Here is an 18883-nt window from a genome sequence, read left to right as displayed (position 1 = left end):
CAACCTGAGCGTTTAGATCTCCGATAACGATTTTGACGTCATGGTTTGGGCAGCTGTCGTATACTCGTTCCATCTGCGCGTAAAACGCGTCTTTACCATCATCGTCACTTCCTAGGTGAAGGCTGTGCACGTTTATTATGCTAATATTGAAGAAACGGCCTTTGATCCTCAACTTGCACATTCTGTTGTCGATTGGCCACCACCCAATCACGCCCTTTTGTATTTCACCCAACGCGATAAAAGCTGTACCCATCTCATGTGTGTTTCCGCAGCTCTGGTAGATGGTATAACCAACAATTAATACGAAATTAACGATTTTAAATTGGCTCACTACTTGACTAGCCTATTGGTCCCAAGCAAACGATTAACGTACCCCATTCTAGTCGAAATTCTAGTACTACGCAATGTTTGTTTTGATTCGCTATGAAAGTTTGACAGATAAAATGAGGGGTTATTGGTTTTTCCTATGTTTCGAGGGGTGAATCAATTTGCTTGGGACCGAAGAGAGTACCAGAGCTGAGCCAAAAAGTTGAGCACGTTATTTCGGGACCTTCTTGTCTTAGAGTTACCTCTATTGTATAACCATCCTTATACGTATGTACCGACGATCCCTTCCAGCAAACCTCCTGCAGTGCTACAATGTCGAACTTGCGGACCCTCAATAAGTTGGAAAGAATGCGGTTTCTTTCCAAGAAATTGAGAGACTTACAGTTCCATGTTTCGAGTTGCCAATCGCTAGTCCCACCGGAGTTGGTTACCCGATCTTTCCTATGGTTACTCGTACCCCAGCCGGCACCGTGGGGAGGTAGGGATAGGAGTTACTGGACAATACGCTAAGGACCACATTGGGGTTCTATTTTATATCTGCAGATACGCGGTGTATCAATGGTACGCATTGTCCAGTCATTTACCAGCCAATACTTAAATCTAGAATCTGGTGTTTACATTTCAACAAAAGTTGTGTTTACGAAAAAAAACTGCACCTGGATCATTCCGCACCAAGTGACCGAGAAAAGTACAAAAGTTTAATTGACCTCTTCCGATTTGGACCAAATTTTGAAGGAGATGTTTATTTTCGTCTAACGTTTAAAAATCATTTTTTTTGTGCGATCGAAGCACCCCTCGGTCCAGGGGAGAGTTTCAATTTTTCGTAATTTTCAAGAAAGCTCGCGCAACACGAGAAAAGGCCTATCATTGTTGATCGATTCTCTTAATCGATTTTCACTTTCGCGAATAATCCGCCTGCAAATGAATGTCCCATTCTGTGTGTTTTTTCAGGCGCAAGCTAACACAATCTTCTGTCGAACTGTGCTGCGAGTTTAGCGAGAATTTCGTTTATGTTGCCGTGGTAAACCAAAGAGAAAGTCGATGAAGAGAGTCGATCAACGACGATAGGCCCTTTTCAAATGTTACGCGAGAAAGCACTTCTTTCTTTCATCAATATCTACAGAACATTTAAAGCTACAATTAACATTATAGAGTGTTTTTATGCGAAAATTATCGCCTACTGTTTCAAATGCATTTCGGAGCAATAAAACATGGATTTTCCTTATTAGAGAGTTGTATAGATTTTTCTCCTTTAGTTTGCTTAAATCTTTGGTTTTTATTAGTTAGGTAGGTTCCGAATCAACACATTGTAGTTTCATTTTTATACCTATGATCTTGACTTTTTTACCTAGGAGATGAGTACTTAAGGGGGTTAGATTTTGATAAGTTCTTTAGTGGGAATGATGAAGACTGCACATTGTAGTCGAAATACGTATCTGTCATGGATACCAAAATTAATTAAGTGGAATTAAATGGAAGATAACCCCTTTTTTGCTGTTTTATGAAATCAAGTTAAAAATTGTTTACAGTTTTATCAAATGTCAGTTTATTTTTCCAACTAAAAACATGAATAGAATTTTGTGTGGATATATTTGATTCACCATCGTGTACAGTATCCACAGTATTGTTTACATATAAGATAGATTAAACAATTAAAGGTCAAAGTATAGTTGCTGTGATATAGAGTTTTTTTAGAAAAATGTAAAACATGAGATGGAGTTATTACAATAAATAAATCTTCTAAATGTATCCATTGGATGCCTCCTCTAAATGCAACTTCTAACGTAACACATTCGATGCAAAAACCATTATATATACGATATGCACTTCCGTTTGACCGATAGCATTACAATTTTCCAGAAGAAAGTAAACGAAAAAGTCATCAGAATTAAATTTACGTCAACTACCTACTTCAAACTACCATGCAGAGGGAACCCACTTACATTTACCATAACGCAAGCCCGCTTTCTTGAACCATTCAACCACGCGATCATAGGGTTTAAAATGTTGGCATGCACAACAAACATTATCGTAAATATGAATGCAGCTACTCACGTTCCATTCCATTCCTCCTTTCCGTAACCGCAACGTTAAGGAAATTCACATAAAGTCGTCACCATTCGTTACGGATACATTTTCCGAACAAATTGATGGGCTGCGTTTACTAGCTGAATGTTCAACAGCCCGGAATTCTGGTAAATCGATATTATCGCTAGCAATAGCAACAAAATCTCCAAGTCTCTTCAACCCTTCGCAGGATAATTTATGCATTCACATTAAAATGGATTTCTTTCATTCAATTTGCGTTCCCACAAACGAACAATTCTCATAGACCAATCTATAAATTTACTCAAACTCACACAAATTAATGCTGGACGGTTGCCACAATCATCAAACCACACTCGATGAATAAATAAATTATAATTTCATGCTACCTCCGTCATTTCGCTTTCATCCTTTGAAAGCCTTTTTTTATGTTTCTTTCCCTTGAAATCGTACATATTCTGATATTTATTGATGGAACTCTTCAGCTTCTTATTCAACCAAGTCGCGAAAGCCTCTTCGTTAGTCTGCGCTTTGATCTGCTGTTCTTCCACCTTCCGCTGGTAACGTTCCTGAAACCGCTTCTTCTTAGCCTCGACACGTTTCTGTTTCGCATCCAATTCCGCCTTGGACAACCCGTACTCCGAGTGGAAGCCATTGTAGTATGGTAGTTTCTCGTTGACGGTCTTCTTGAACCGACAGCACTTTCGCTGGCATTTTGCAGATCTTTTGCCCAAATGAGCCTGCACGGGACTATCATCTTCATCGTCATTGTCATCGTCTTCATATTGGTCCTGAGTTTCATCCTCATTCTCCTCGCCTTCATTGTCATATGAGAGCGATTCTCTCATCAGTTGCTCTTTCAGAATTGCCCTCTCCTCGGAATTTTCGTCATCGTTTTGCGAATCCTCAGAGTAGTTGACTTCCTGACCATCTCCGGAACCAGATCCTTCCTCGCTTGCGCGAGCCTTGCTAGGACTGCTGCTGTCTTCGCTTGCCGTTTCGGGGTTGTGAATTTCCGTGTCCAAACTGGACTCGGTTACTTCCTCGTCCAGCTCTTCATCGTCCTCTGGTTCCTGTTCTTCATCTTCTTCCTCCTCTTGGTCCTCGTCGTCCTGTACCGTTTCCACGTGGGATTCGATGTCCTCCTCGGGTGGTTCGTTGATGCTGAGTTCTTCGATGATGTCTTCGTCTACCTCGTCCATGTCGCCGGCGGGGTTTTTACTTTGCGAACGGTCGTTCAACTCGGGTGATGATTCTGATCCTTCGTGCGCAACACCTGAGTTATTGGGAAGGATATAGCAATCAATTTTAAATTGAGTATGTTTTTCATTGCTGCTTAGGAATCTACGATATAATCATATTATTTATGTGATCTTCTTTTTATGTGTCATTTTGTATACATCCCCAATATAGAAGCGAATTTCAAACTTTTGTTGATTGCAATAGTGAAGAAACTTTGGCATACTATTTAGACATTTGCGATCAGTTAAATTTAGCCGTGAATGTGGCATTTGAGGAGTACAATTTAAAAACTGAACTTGAAATAAAATCTTGTCCTAGGAAATTCTTCAATTATGTGAAAACCAAATTAAAATCTGATAATTTTCCATCAAAGATGCATTTGGACGATAGGGTAGGTGAGAACTCGGATGATATATGCAATTTGTTTGCAAATTTCTTCCAAGAAATCTATACCATGCGCATGCATGCGGAAACCATGTAGAAGTGTTGTATACAGATTTCAGCAAAGCGTTTGATCGAATTGACATACCCATGCTTCTTTTTAAACTTCAAAAAATGGGAATTCATTACGCACTCCTCAAGTGGCTTGAATCATATTTAACTGACCGCCATCAAATAGTAAAATACAAAGGAAAGACATCAAATCCCGTTGATGTCACTTCTGGAGTTCCTCAAGGCTCCCATTTAGGACCGCTTTTATTTATTCTCTTCGTCAATGACATATCTTTCATTATTAAGAAATTGAAAGTTTTAATCTATGCTGACGACATTAAACTTTTTTTGGAAATAAAAGATGCCAAAGACATCATCACATTCAAAGAGGAAATACAGATATTCCATACTTGGTGCCAAAAAAGCCTGCTACAATTAAATATAAAAAAATGTAACTCAATTACCATTAGTAGAAAACGAACCCTACCCGATATAACAATCACTTTAGGAAACCATATCGTAGAAAAGTGTGATAGAGTCAGGGATCTAGGTGTTATTTTGGACTCAAAACTTACTTTCACCGATCATATAACACAATTATTAACAGAGCTAACAACATGCTTGGTTTCATAAAACGTTTCTGCTATAACTTTCACGATCCGTATACGATAAAAACATTGTACATTGCTTATGTAAGATCGATATTAGAATATTGCAGCATAGTTTGGTCACCTTTTTCAATCACACACGAAGAAAGAATAGAGTCCGTTCAAAAGCAGTTTCTATTGTATGCACTCCGCAAGTTAGGTTGGACTGTATTTCCTCTGCCATCTTACACAGCTCGGTGTATGCTCATAAATATCCAAACATTAAAAAAGCGTCGTGAATTTGCTATGATTTCTTTCGTAAACGATATCGTATCACATCGAATTGATTCAATAGAACTATTGTCATCCTTAAATTTATATACACCATCTAGGCATTTACGAAATAGAAATATATTTGCTACAAATCGTCATCGTACGAATTATGCCAAATTTGGACCCTTGAACCAAATGATGGATACATATAATAAGCACTGCGATAACATTGACTTTACAATGACAAAAACCAAATTAAAGCAATATTTTAATTCCTCGCATAACGTCAGCTAGAAGTAATGTTAAATATAAACAAAGACAAAATTGTAAACATAGCTCTTAAGACAACAATTGTTAAACGGTCTACACTGATTGACGACAAATAAATAAATAAATAAATAAATTCATATTTGAATGAATTGCTGTGGAACCCAAATTTCGAAACAGACACCACCTCTATACTTTTGCAAAACATTTGAACGCATGTTACTTTTCAAATTGTAAAAAATGGCAATTGAAGAAGATGATGATGATGATGGTGATGATGATAGTGGTCTACCACTCATTTTAGCACGGAAACTAGTCCGATAGCTGTGGGTTCTCCTCACTGTTGAACTTGATCAACCTCTGATTGCCATCAGCAAATCGCTGTATGAAGGGCCAAAAACGAATGAATGGATTGATTCGCCTATGCATTTCTTTGGGGCAGTTAAAAATCTCCTTCCAACAATTTGATCAGAAAACGAGCCATCCAACTCGAAGATGCCCCAATGAAGAGGGGAAGCGCCCGTCCTTTATCTACAAAATGTTAGCAACAGGGAGTTGGCAAATTGTAAAAAATGGGAATTGAGCCTGAACTACTCAAATGACTTGAATCATGCATAACTAATCACCAACCTATCACCAATTTCTACCCCGATGAAGTTTATCAGCTGTTCATCTATGTGTGTTGTTGTTTACTTATTGCTTAAAAGTTTGTGTGCGCAAAGTGCATTTTTTTTACAAAATCACTAGGGTATGATTGTACTTTGCCACGCAATTAAACTAATGCAAAAAATGGTACAGGCATCGAAAGCTCTCAATTAATAACTGTGGAAGTGCATCTAGAACACTAAATTGAGAGCACGCAATAAGCTAATATGCGGTAAGCAATAAGCTTGAAGTTCGAAGAAAAAAAAAGAAGAAGAAAAAGAAGGAAAATAAGCTGATGCAATTTACCAATATCCCTGGTGATAAATTATGTAATTGGTGTAATTTTGACATTAATGTTGACAAGCTGAGTGTTGTCATATATTAACTTACACGGTTAGTAGGCGTTCCTAAGATTATACGTCCATGGCTCCTGAAGAAATGCTACGTCCAGTTTGCCTTTGATGAATATTTTACTAAAAATTGCTCAAGCTACCTTTGCATGAAGATGGTTTTCTTGAATAAATTTGATGTTTTTTTTTCGGTAATTTCTTCGTTTTATGCGGGGCTTGAAATAGTTGACGTTTTTTACTACACGGAATCGAAAAATTACCCAAAATTAAGTTCTTTTCACTCATTTCCCAAGTTATATATTCGTTCAATAAGCTAATTTTCAGTAAACCGCTTATAGTAGTTTACATTTGACTACGGCAAAAATAATTACTTACTCGTGAGTATTTTCTATCTAAAATTAAGTTCAATTGACTAAAATTTGAGAATATCTCATATACTCACTAATAGCTCATTGAACGATAGTCATGAGAAAGTCGAATCTCTCGTTCCGTTTTTGACAACAACAAAAAGTGAGAGTGGGATGCAAAACTCAAAATTACCTAAAATTAAGTAAAAGAACTTAAATTTAGGGTAATTTTTTTCTCTGTGTACACTTGCTTCGTTGTCGTGCGCGACAGTCTGTTTGTATTCGTACTCTCATGCTCTACTGTCGTCTCACTTACACAACACAAACGGTAGAACAACATTCGAGCAAACATAAAATTATCAAATAACTATCATATGACATGTGTGGTGATTTCGTTCTAATTCCTCAAAATCAATTTACACCAAAATTAAAGCATTTCTGTTTATGATCAGAATCATGTTATTACTAGGACATTGTTGCTTGCTATATTCTGAATTCACACAAGCACAACATCAGCAGCTCTTGTTATGCGAAAAAACTAAAATACATAGATTCGTGACGGTTTTCGGCGACAGAGTCGTATGACAGAGCCTGTCATATGACATTTTAGTTATTATTATTATTATTTAGCTTTATTAAGGAGGCTTTCAGCCTTGGGCTGGTTCGCCTCCAATACATTTTAGTTTGATACTGTACTATGATAGCTTGGTTTGAAAGTGTCGGAGGTAAAGGCATTCGATTATCACAGAAAATGTGTCGACTACCGTGACCGCGTACAAGACTGGTTGTATGAATTCCCTTAATTTTCCAGCGTGGGCATTTTTATCTGCCTTTATTTCAATTCGTAGTTGGTAATGTAGAATTTTCATTATTATTTATTCCACTGGTTCCTGGATGGCATTGGTCAGTCAAATTCGTTGTTCGTGATGCCGCTAGCTCCTGTCCTATGTTGGTTTGTTTAGCTCAAGAAGAGGCTCTCAATTTATCTGAGTGAGTGATATAGTCAGTGAAAAATGATAAAATCGCTGATTGCGACTCTAAGGAAGAAAAACTGACTGATTTTATGTGTAAAACACATACCTTCAATCTTTGCTTGTAACATACAAGTAAAACAAGTGATCATAATAGCCAGTGATCCTCACTCAAATGATTTTTTGACGTAGGACTACGTCTGTGATTTCTATATGGGGGTACACTTTGTGAAAACCAAAAATGGAAAATGTAACAAAATTATGAAAGATTTTGAACGTTAATAACTCAGCTGCCCCTGGACCAATTTCAATAATTTTATCACTAATCGATTATAAATATTTCTACGCATCAGACTTTATCACATTTTTTTCAAAATGTCACTATTGAAAATTGCATGAATGTGCAACTGTTGCTATTATAATTAAAATTATCACCGATTGCCTGCCAAAAGCGATATCCCTAACACAGATTTCAAAGTTGAGTTCCATCCGGTCTCACGAAACGGTGTTTATTCAATCACCGCGTGGTGAGTGGTGGTGTTCTCCAGTACACAACGAAAGGCTCCCCGCAAGTAGTTTTTTTTCGCTCTCAAGGGCTCCCAATATCACGCGTGATATTGGAATAAAGTATCAAGCATGATATTGATTTTAAATGCTCCTTTTGTATTGCGTGACTATTCACAACATGTAAAATTGTAGCTACAAATTGACTCAACACAAACATAATTCATTATGCTCATTGGTGAGATTTGATCTTTTGATATTTTCCCCAACACTGATAACAGCAAATGATTTCATAAATCCAAATAACATACACTCAGGTCTTTTTTTACACGGGGGATACGGTCCGTGTAAAAAAAAAACCGTGTAAAAAAAAACCTACGAGATTTTGATTTTTCGCATGCTTAAATGTTTTTAAAAAATCGGATTTTGATGCCATTTGTAATTAAAGCATGATATGGTCCATATAGACATATTTAAAAAATTTCTGTATTTACACCAAAAATTGTGATTTTTTTTAAAGTATGCCATTCGATTACAAATAGCTTGAAACGGATAATGTGATTGGAATCAAGTCGATAGGTTGTATCGTTGTCGAGAAATCGTTAAAAACGTACCGTGTAAATCGTGGAAAACCGTGTAAAAAAAACCGTGTAAAAAAAAACCGCGTAAAAAAACCGTGTAAAAAAAGACTTCAGTGTACTTTGACTATATGTTTTAGTATTACTTCTACGTGAAGTCAACGATTTACATAGTTGAAGATGCTAATTTCAAATAACATACTGTAGTGGTAATTTTTATACGATAGATGGAGTAGATGAAAGCATAGAGTTGATAGTTCCGTTAGAGTACGGCAGTGTGAAGATTGCATATAGATATTAGAATAGCGAGCTAGGACAACTTTTAAGGAAGGTACAAATCGGTTTTTTCATCTCTCTTTACCAAACTCCCCCTTTGGAGAGGGATGGTGAGGGGTGTCCCCCCCCCCCCCCCGCCACCACTGACAAAACCGATTTGTACCTTCCTTAAAAGTTGTCCTAGCTCGCTATTCTAATATCTATATGCAATCTTCACACTGCCGTACTCTAACTATCAACTCTATGCTTTCATCTACTCCATCTATCGTATAAAAATTACCACTACAGTCTGTTATTTCAAATTAGCATCTCCAACCAAATAACATGTTTTTAACGAAATTAGTATTTGCAACCTTGATTATTACTTTGCTTAATGAGTGATAGTTTGCGAGAAATCGGCGATGGAAGTAAAAAGTTACTGTTAATTACGTTATATTGTAGTATACCTGGAAAATTTATGACACTCTTCCTCGAAAAATCTAGGACAAATTAAAATGGTACTATAATGTTTGCAAATAGCTGTCTCATGAAGACAGGTTCATATAACTTCTATTATGTCTTTACAACATATAATGTTGACTGGTTAGTTGAATATCTGTAAAGTTCTGTTCTGTTAAAGAATATTTTCGAGCAAAGTCCAACATCAAAATGACAGCAAATTGAAGCGAACGAACCTCAGTTGAAATACGTAATGCTCTCGCATTCACGCAAATCATCCAAAACTATGATGAAAATAATTCTATCGAACGTAATTTGTGGATCTAAGCTGACAAACTAGGTGGAAACATAGTCATCGCTATCAGAGGTGGTACGAGCATGGGTAAAGCGTGGAAACCGAAGAATGTCATTTCGTAACAAACCAATCCCACCAAGGTGGTCGACCGTGTACTAAGTCTAGGACTAATTCTGTAAAACAAATTTTGAATTTTGCCCATACCTAAAGATGAAGAAATCATTAAATCACTTAGTAAAAAATTTATATGGTAATCGTCCAAGTTAAACTAAAATAAAGATCATTTAAACTAACTAAATGTCATTTCGTACGAAAACAATCCCATAAAAGGGTATCCTGTAAATTAGCGCTAAACGCAATCATCACATTATTATAATCAATTAACTAGAACAAAGATGAAGTGTTAACCAAGTGAAATGTTAAACCAAATGTTGAAACATAAAAAAACCAGAAAATAAACGTAAATTTTACTACTACTTGTCATTTCGTTGTGGAGGAAGATTTATCTACCAACAAACGATGTTTGTATCCATGATGGAATGACTGTTCATGGTTATTCAGTATAGAAATTCAGTCTAGTTTAAAGCATTTGCAAGTCATCCTATTGCTAAATTGTTATTCTCTGAGCGCTGTACGTTTTACAGCCAATTTTCAAATAAATATCATCCTTTATTTGGATGACAGTCATGCTGATTCTCATCAGCTGATGACGAATTCAACCATAAGGCAATCATCCGAAATTCGGAAGCATATCAAGTCAAAGGGTTCGAGCAATGCAATAATCATTAGCAGTATTGCGGATGTTTTCGTTTACTGCACTTGAAGCGGATCCCGTTATGATTAGGGAGGCTTATTGGATAGCGGAAGATAAAGTGTTTATAGTGTTCTACCTTTCGACTATAGTTTTACGATGAAACAAGCAGGCATGGAAATTCATTTGCATTTATTTCGTGCATTCATTTACATTCATTTGCCTTAACATTTTTTTATCAACAGAATTCCGCAAAATGATGTATGGAGCTTTAGTAGGTTTTGTTATTAGCTACAACTTTTGTTAACAACTCAAATTCGTATCTGTTATGTATGACGAACCAGAGCGAACAGAATCCACTACTGTTTTTCAGTGAATGTATTTTACATTCACTGAAAAATAGTAACAAGTTTTGCCCGCTCTAATTCGTTATGCATAAGAGACACAGATTTGAGTTATGGGAAAAAGTTGTAGCTAATAACAAAACCTACTAAAGCTCTATACATCATTTTGCAGATTGCTGATGATGAAAAAAGTTAGAGGCAAATGAATGTAAAGGATTGCATGAAATGAATGCAAATGATATTCCATGCCTGGAAACAAGTATCCTCGGCTCTGTAAAGTTAATTCGATTGAGTCTTATCAAATAAATTAACAAAAATGACAACAAATCGAAATCAAATTTTGATATCAACATCAAACTGAAATCATAATTTGAGTTCAGTTTACGCGATTGGCAAATGTTATAAAAACCTTTTTTTTTCTTCATTTTGCTGTACATTTACTCTTCAAAAATATGTTTTTTGCTGTTTTGTTTTCATTGTCATCACATCAAATTGAATGTACTCGTTTTGTTATCAACAGGAAAAATTTACATGAAATTGAATTTTCAGTTTGCTGTCACTGATTCCATTTTGTTCTCATTTTGATTTTTTAACACGTTAAAACGACAGCAACCTGAGTAATCATTTTTAGCGACATCAGAACATCAAATTTTGTTTCAATTTGATCTCAGACTATGTCAAAATTTGGCAACAGTGCAGTTCCAGGCCAAATAGCCAAAAATAAACAAATTTTGGATTTTACCTCTCAGAATTTCACGAAACTTCGCATAATTGATCGCTAGGAGCAATGAACCAAGTTTGTGCTAAAGTTTGGTTATATTGACTTTGCGGCTAATTTTTCAAAATGGCGTATTAGATATTTTTTCATTAACTGATAGCACTAAACCAGCTCATTTAATCGAAATGACGTCCTAATAGTACTTACTTACTTATTTGAGGCAAAGATCCGTAATGTTGGACAAAGTTTAAAAAAAACTCAAAGAAGCAATTTTCTATCTCTAATGGTTCACGATTTATACATGTTTTTAATAAGTAATGTAGGATGACTCCTAAAAAATCGGTTTTACAAGAGTAGCTTTTTATATTGATATCTCGTCTGATGTCTGATACATACCTACTGTTCTAGACAAAAAAATTATAGCGCACATTTTTGCCGATGCATTTAGGGTAGGTGTACCAATTATGGGTATACGTTCCTATTATGGTGTGTTCCAATTATGGCCTATAGAATTCCCATAGGCCATAATTGGAACACACCATAATACGAACATAAAACCATAACTGGTACATCTACCCTAAGATAGGTAATTTGGGAACAATTTTCAGTGAAAATACTCCCTTTTAAAAAGTTAATTAAATAAGTTAAACAAAAATGACCTTCACAGTTTTCCACTGTAGATAAATGAAATCATGATCTTCCAAATGCAACTGCTTAAAAATCATTTGAAAATTAAGTATTTTTCAGAGAAAATTACGTATTTGCAGTGAAAATAACGTACATAACTTTTCAAAAAATTTAAATAGCAACTAAGTTAATTCGGCAAAAATATGCGCCATAAAAATGTAAAAAACTGTCTAGAACAAATATTTTACGAGATATGTATAAAGAGCTACTGCATATCTAACAATCATCGAAACAACAACACTAACCGTAACAGTTTCCGCAGCAGTGTTAGTCAGAATAGAAACAACCTACTGCCACCTGATCGAGAGCTTCTTGCGGCAGCGAAATATCGGTTTTCCAGACCGCCGCAGGCTAACTATGGACCCACGATGCAATTCCAACGAGGCGAAATCTTAAACCCCTACCCGGCGTGCGATGTATACCCACGTACCGTTCCAGCGCACTTGCATAATGGGATGGCTGCAACTGCATCATGCGAGGCGTGTGTATGCAGGAATTCGTGTTTTGTACGAAATTGACGCACCCCTTGGAGGAAGACAATGATCCGGCAGACCCCGACATTATCCAGGACTTGACGACTTCTCTACATCAAGGAGAGGCACTCGTTTTTTCTACAAAACTGACACACTCCATAGAGGAAGAAAATAACGAAGATCACGACACTTTGCAGAACGAAACAAATTCGGAACATGGATCAGGGGTAAATAATTTTGATAATAGTTTTATGAATGACAGGTTACCATCAACTTCTTCACCTAATCTTCAGACCAGTACAGAAATTTTGGTATATTGCCAAAATGTTAACCGCATGAGAAGCGCCGGTAAAATGAATGAAATTAACAAAAATATATTAAGTTCTACTTACTCTGTCATAATGGCTAATGAAACAAGTTGGGATGATAGTGTGAGAAGTGAAGAAGTTTTTGGTAACAATTACAACGTTTATAGAGACGACCGCAATTTTCAATGGTCTGGAAAAAAATCGGGAGGTGGAGTATTAATAGTGATTTCGACCCAATTGAATTCAGAAATTATTATGGCTACTAAATTTAAAGAATTCGAACATGTATGGGTAAAAGCGCAAGTAGCAGACGAAACACATGTCTTTGTTTCGGTATACTTTCCTCCAAACAATGCTCATAAGGACACGTATGATAAGTTTTTTGGAAAAGCGGAAGAAATTTTGTCTACCCGCAGAAAAATGGATTTTTGTTTCAGGGCCTAATGTATTTTGTTATTGAATCAAACATATTGTATCACTTTTTCAACAAAACATATTTTTGAATCAACAAACTGGTTTTTAGAATCAACAAACAGAGTATTGATTATACAACCGGTTTGTTGATTAAAAAATATTTTTCTTTGAATTAACCGAATAATATATTTGAATCAATACCAAAAATATATTAGGCCCTGAGCCAAAAATATATCCATTTGAATTTAAAAAGCATTTCTCTGCGTGTAGTTTACCCCCTGAAGTAAAAGTTCATATATATGGGGACTTTAACCAACGCAATGTTGACTTTATTTCTGATATGGACAATGAAAGCATCTTACTTCCAGTCGTTGGGGAAAATGAAACACTCCATTTCATTTTTGACAAAATTGCAAATTTAGGACTCAATCAAATTAACCATGTGAAAAATCAACAAAATTGTTATTTAGACCTTTTATTAACAAATACTTATGAAGATTTCTGTGTGACTGAATCGTTAAGTCCCATATGGAGAAATGAAATGTTTCACACAGCAATAGAATATTCTCTATTCGTTCACATATATGAAAGAACCAACGACTGCGAATTTGATGAAATCTTTGATTATAATTCAGCAAATTATGATAACATTATTATTATTATTATTTAGCTTTATTAAGGAGGCTTTCAGCCTTAGGCTGGTTCGCCTCCAACTGATAACATTAGAAATAGATTGAACATTGTCGATTGGCAAGCAATATTAAGAACTGCAGGAAATGTTGAATGTGCAGTTGACGTATTCTACAATGTGTTGCTTGGAATAATACTTGAAGAAGCGCCAACTAAAAGAAGAAGACGTCAGAGTCATGCAAAACATCCAGTTTGGTACAACAGGGAACTAAAATTTAAAAAAATCGAAAGCAAAAAGCGCACAAATTTTATAAAAAATATAATAGTGAAGAAACTTTGGCATACTATTTAGACATTTGCGATCAGTTAAATTTGGCCGTGAATATGGCATTTGAGGAGTATAATTTAAAAACTGAACTTGAAATAAAATCTTGTCCTAGAAACTTCTTCAATTATGTGAAAACCAAATTAAAATCTGATAATTTTTCCTCAAAGATGCATTTGGACGATAGGATAGGTGAGAACTCGGATGATATATGCAATTTGTTTGCAAATTTCTTCCAAGAAATATATACTACGTTATCAGAAGAGGACCGTGATCGTGAATATTTTGAATCATATCCAGAATTTTCAAGTGACATCAGCGTAAGTCAAATCAAGGTTCATGATATCTTAAAGGGTTTAAACAATTTAGATGCATCTAAAGGTCCTGGCCCTGACGGTGTTCCGCCAGTTTTTATGAAAACTTTAGCAATTGAACTTACTGCTCCATTATTTTGGATTTTCAATATGTCACTGGAATCCGGAAACTTCCCTCAAATATGGAAAAACTCGTTTTTAGTGCCTATCTTTAAATCGGGTAAAAAATCCGACATACGTAATTATCGTGGTATAGCTATTATCTCTTGCATTCCGAAACTTTTCGAGGCGATTGTAAATGAAAAACTCTTTCTTCAAATTAAAAACAGAATAACTACTAAATATGCAGCATGGCTTCTTTAAAGGCCGTTCAACAACTACGAATTTGCTCGAATTAATTAATTATTCCTTGAATGCAATGGATAACGGAAACCATGTAGAATTGTTGTATACAGATTTCAGCAAAGCGTTTGATCGAATTGACATACCCATGCTTCTTTTTAAACTTCAAAAAATGGGAATTCATTACGCACTCCTCAAGTGGCTTGAATCATATTTAACTGACCGTCATCAAATAGTAAAATACAAAGGAAAGATATCAAATCCCGTTGACGTCACTTCAGGAGTTCCTTAAGGCTCCCATTTAGGACCACTTTTATTTATTCTCTTCGTCAATGACATATCTTTCATTATTAAGAAATTGAAAGTTTTAATATATGCTGACGACATTAAACTTTTTTTGGAAATAAAAGATGCCAAAGACATCATCACATTCAAAGAGGAAATTCAAATATTCCATACTTGGTGTCACCTGCTACAATTAAATATAAAAAAATGTAACTCCATTACCATTAGTAGAAAACAAAAGCTACCCGATATAACAGTCACTTTAGGAAACCAGATCGTAGAAAAGTGTGATAGAGTCAGGGATCTAGGTGTTATTTTGGACTCAAAACTTACTTTCACCGATCATTATAACACAATTATTAACAGAGCTAACAACATGCTTGGTTTCATAAAACGTTTCTGCTATAACTTTCACGATCCGTATACGATTAAAACATTGTACATTGTTTATGTAAGATCGATATTAGAATATTGCAGCATAGTTTGGTCACCTTTTTCAATCACACACGAAGAAAGAATAGAGTCCGTTCAAAAGCAGTTTCTATTGTATGCACTCCGCAAGTTAGGTTGGACTGTATTTCCTCTGCCATCTTACACAGCTCGGTGTATGCTCATAAATATCCAAACATTAAAAAAGCGTCGTGAATTTGCTATGATTTCTTTCGTAAACGATATCGTATCACATCGAATTGATTCAATAGAACTATTGTCATCCTTAAATTTATATACACCATATAGGCATTTACGAAATAGAAATATATTTGCTACAAATCGTCATCGTACGAATTATGCCAAATTTGGACCCTTGAACCAAATGATGGATACATATAATAAGCACTGCGATAACATTGACTTTACAATGACAAAAACCAAATTAAAGCAATATTTTAATTCGTCGCATAACGTCAACTAGAATTAATGTTTTAACTTGTTCTTAAGACATATTATAAAAATATAAACAAAGACAAAATTGTAAAAATAGCACTTAAGACAACAATTGTAAAACGGTCTACACTGATTGACGACAAATAAATAAATAAATAAAAACTGATTTTTTAGAGGCCACTCTAAGTTACTTATTAAAAATCAGTATAAATCGTGAACCATTAGAGATACAAAATTGCTTTCTTGAGCAAAGTTGTTTTAAATAACTTGTCCTACAACTTGGTCGTGCATTACACTGGTCTACCTTGAATAACTAAAAAGTTGATATTTGGAACTAATAAAGTGTGTGGACCACCCTAGGACTTGAAAAATAAATCGGAAAACTTTCGCGAAAACCCTATATACCCAAAACTAGTTATTTAGGCACAATTACCACCTAGATACTGCTTTTGGACCATAGTGCATTGGTCATATCCGGACCCACCCCCGTGGGAGTGGCTAGCTTTAAACTAGAGCCAAAAGACATGCAGAACTCTAAAACAAGCTCATTGCTGGTCACATTAACCTGGAGATGTTCCGGATACCCCCTGAGAAGTTGCTCGCAATTTTATTTGGTAAGAAGAGTCAGATCTCACTATAGGTGGATAAATACAGGTTTTCAATATAAAATGACACGTTTAAAAATATGTTAGCTAGCTCTCTTTATTAAAAAGGCTTTATGCACTGGGCTGGTTCGCCTCTGAACGTTTAAAAATGTATTTTCTTATATCACAGTGCCAAGCGTTTCTGAAGAAACCACGGAGATCTTATATCAAAGTTTCTAATGTTTTCAAAAAAACTTTCTTATATCAAAGTTTCTAATGTTTTCAAAAAAACCGCGGAGCTCTATGATCAGTATCGTGGATTGACCACATTTACGGATGTTCCGGATCTTCCAGAAGACCGTTCTGTTGTCTCCAGGGTCTATATATAGGAAGCATGATTGTATTCTTGTCTATTATGAACATTAATGCTCATTAATCAAAATTATAGATCTTAGTCCACTTGCAAAACCCATAAACACACTTTTTAAAAAACATGTAACAGCTCTTTTCGCTTTTAAAAAAATTAGACGCCATTATTTTCAATCTATTTACAATCAAAATAATTTACAGACCCTAGGAATTTTTGTGCAACCACATTTTTTTTCGATTCATCAAGAAATGGTAAAGATATGTCATTGCAAACTTGCCGTTACACGTTTTCCGAAGGCACCGTGTTCGGAGTGATAATGAACAAAAGCTGAAATTTACTCGTTCATATAACTTTATATGTTTGGTCTTTGAAACATAAATACATTTTTATTGAACTTCACACATATAAATTTAAAAAGGTTTTTGCTGTGTACGATTTACTAATATTGGTGAATTTTCCCGTATCTAGGCGTGTCTGCAACATATATTACACTATAGATTGAAAATAATTATCTGTTGCTTTGTTACTTTTGTATTGGTATTCATATGGATTTAAGATTTAATTCAGTCCCGCAAAACACAGTTTAGGGAGCAAGTTAACATCGATCTGGAATGACTCAAGGAACAATGTCCATCTGATTTTCACACTGATGTATCTTATGTAACACCTCTTTGAAGTTCTGATAATCGATTCATAAAAATTTCACAACCAAAATTCCCTCATTCAACCAAAACTTACCATTCGTGGCGGCGTATCGGCCCTCTTCCTCGGCGTCACTGTATTCGTCCGGCTCGTAATCCACCAGCTGTGCCCGAAAGGTAACCCTCCTTTCTCCAGATGAATATTTTGGAGACGGAGGCGTTGGAATGGCAAATGATTCCTGGTTGGCTAACTTAATCTTCTCCTTAATGTTGTACTCGTTGGCGGGACGAAGGACTGTAAATATGCACCACAAAGTTCCTCTTGTGAGACACACGGTTCCGAAAAGATGATCCGCTCAGTCGACACATCGAACCAACAATACTCACAGTATCCTTCATAATCCTCCTCGTCATCGTTGTCGATCATCACGTCAGCCTCGGATTGGCAAATCTTCGCCGTCTTCGGTCGCCTTTGGTGGGCTCCCTGTCGTTGTACGGTCGTCCCACCTGCCAAGGCGATGAGTTGTTCGAAATTGTAACGGTGCAATTATTAGCCGGAATGTTTGATTGGATACGACCTAGCCGAAGGTTAATCCGCGATAGTCAATAATCAAAGCATTATCCGTCCTATATCGAATGCACGATACTCTCAACTGGGCAAATTTTCACGTGTCACGAACATTCACGACGATTGTGTAAAGCACCGCCTCAGTCAAGCACTATTAGATACAATATTTAAATTTCTAAGGCGGCACAACTCATAAAACAGGAACAATACGCCGAAGGGATATTCCAACCGACATCGGTATTTCCTTGTGCGAAATATTAACTCTCCTGCCTACCGTCGTCGTCGCCGTCGTCTTTCTATTCTATCGCCGTCCGGACCGACCGGTAAAAGTAAACTAAACAAACTGATTGGTTATGACTTTCGCTAGCAACTGCGGACCCCACGCCAAGTTCGCGGGCAAGTATCCTTCCAACATCGTGGGCTGACTGTGGGCAGGGAGGGGTTACGTGTTTGCGGCGGGCGCTTGGATACGGATTGGGGCTTGGTCCACAAATTACGTGATGAAAACCGATCGTCAATTGGGTTTCCACGTCCTTCGTTTCCCCCGTCGGCAGATTTTTTTTTTTTTTTTTTTCATTATAGCCACTTTAACGCTCTTGGGTCATTCGTGACTTGTCCGGGGGTGAGATTTGAACTCGTGACTTAGGCGTGAGAGGTATGGATGCT

General features: G+C 36.2%; 1 protein-coding gene across 1 annotated transcript; it reads right to left on the bottom strand.

The window, feature by feature from the left end:
• Window positions 1-2692: 2692 nt before the first annotated feature.
• LOC135698132 (probable serine/threonine-protein kinase kinX) lies at window positions 2693-18546 on the bottom strand. The gene is made up of 3 exons (XM_065218020.1): window positions 18037-18546; window positions 17747-17944; window positions 2693-3649 (listed from the first exon to the last, which is right to left on the bottom strand). The coding sequence occupies exons 1-3, from the start codon at window positions 18074-18076 to the stop codon at window positions 2754-2756; spliced, it is 1134 nt and encodes a 377-aa protein (XP_065074092.1). The 5' UTR covers window positions 18077-18546; the 3' UTR covers window positions 2693-2753.
• Between the last annotated feature and the right edge of the window lie 337 nt (window positions 18547-18883).

The sequence above is a fragment of the Ochlerotatus camptorhynchus genome, unplaced genomic scaffold, assembly GCF_037179485.1.
Source record: "Ochlerotatus camptorhynchus isolate MF236.1 unplaced genomic scaffold, CSIRO-AGI_Acam_v1.1 ptg000082l, whole genome shotgun sequence".
NCBI classification, from domain to species: domain Eukaryota; kingdom Metazoa; phylum Arthropoda; class Insecta; order Diptera; family Culicidae; genus Ochlerotatus; species Ochlerotatus camptorhynchus.
Note: the sequence above shows the minus strand (reverse complement) of the source record. Positions and strands in the feature narration are given on the sequence as shown.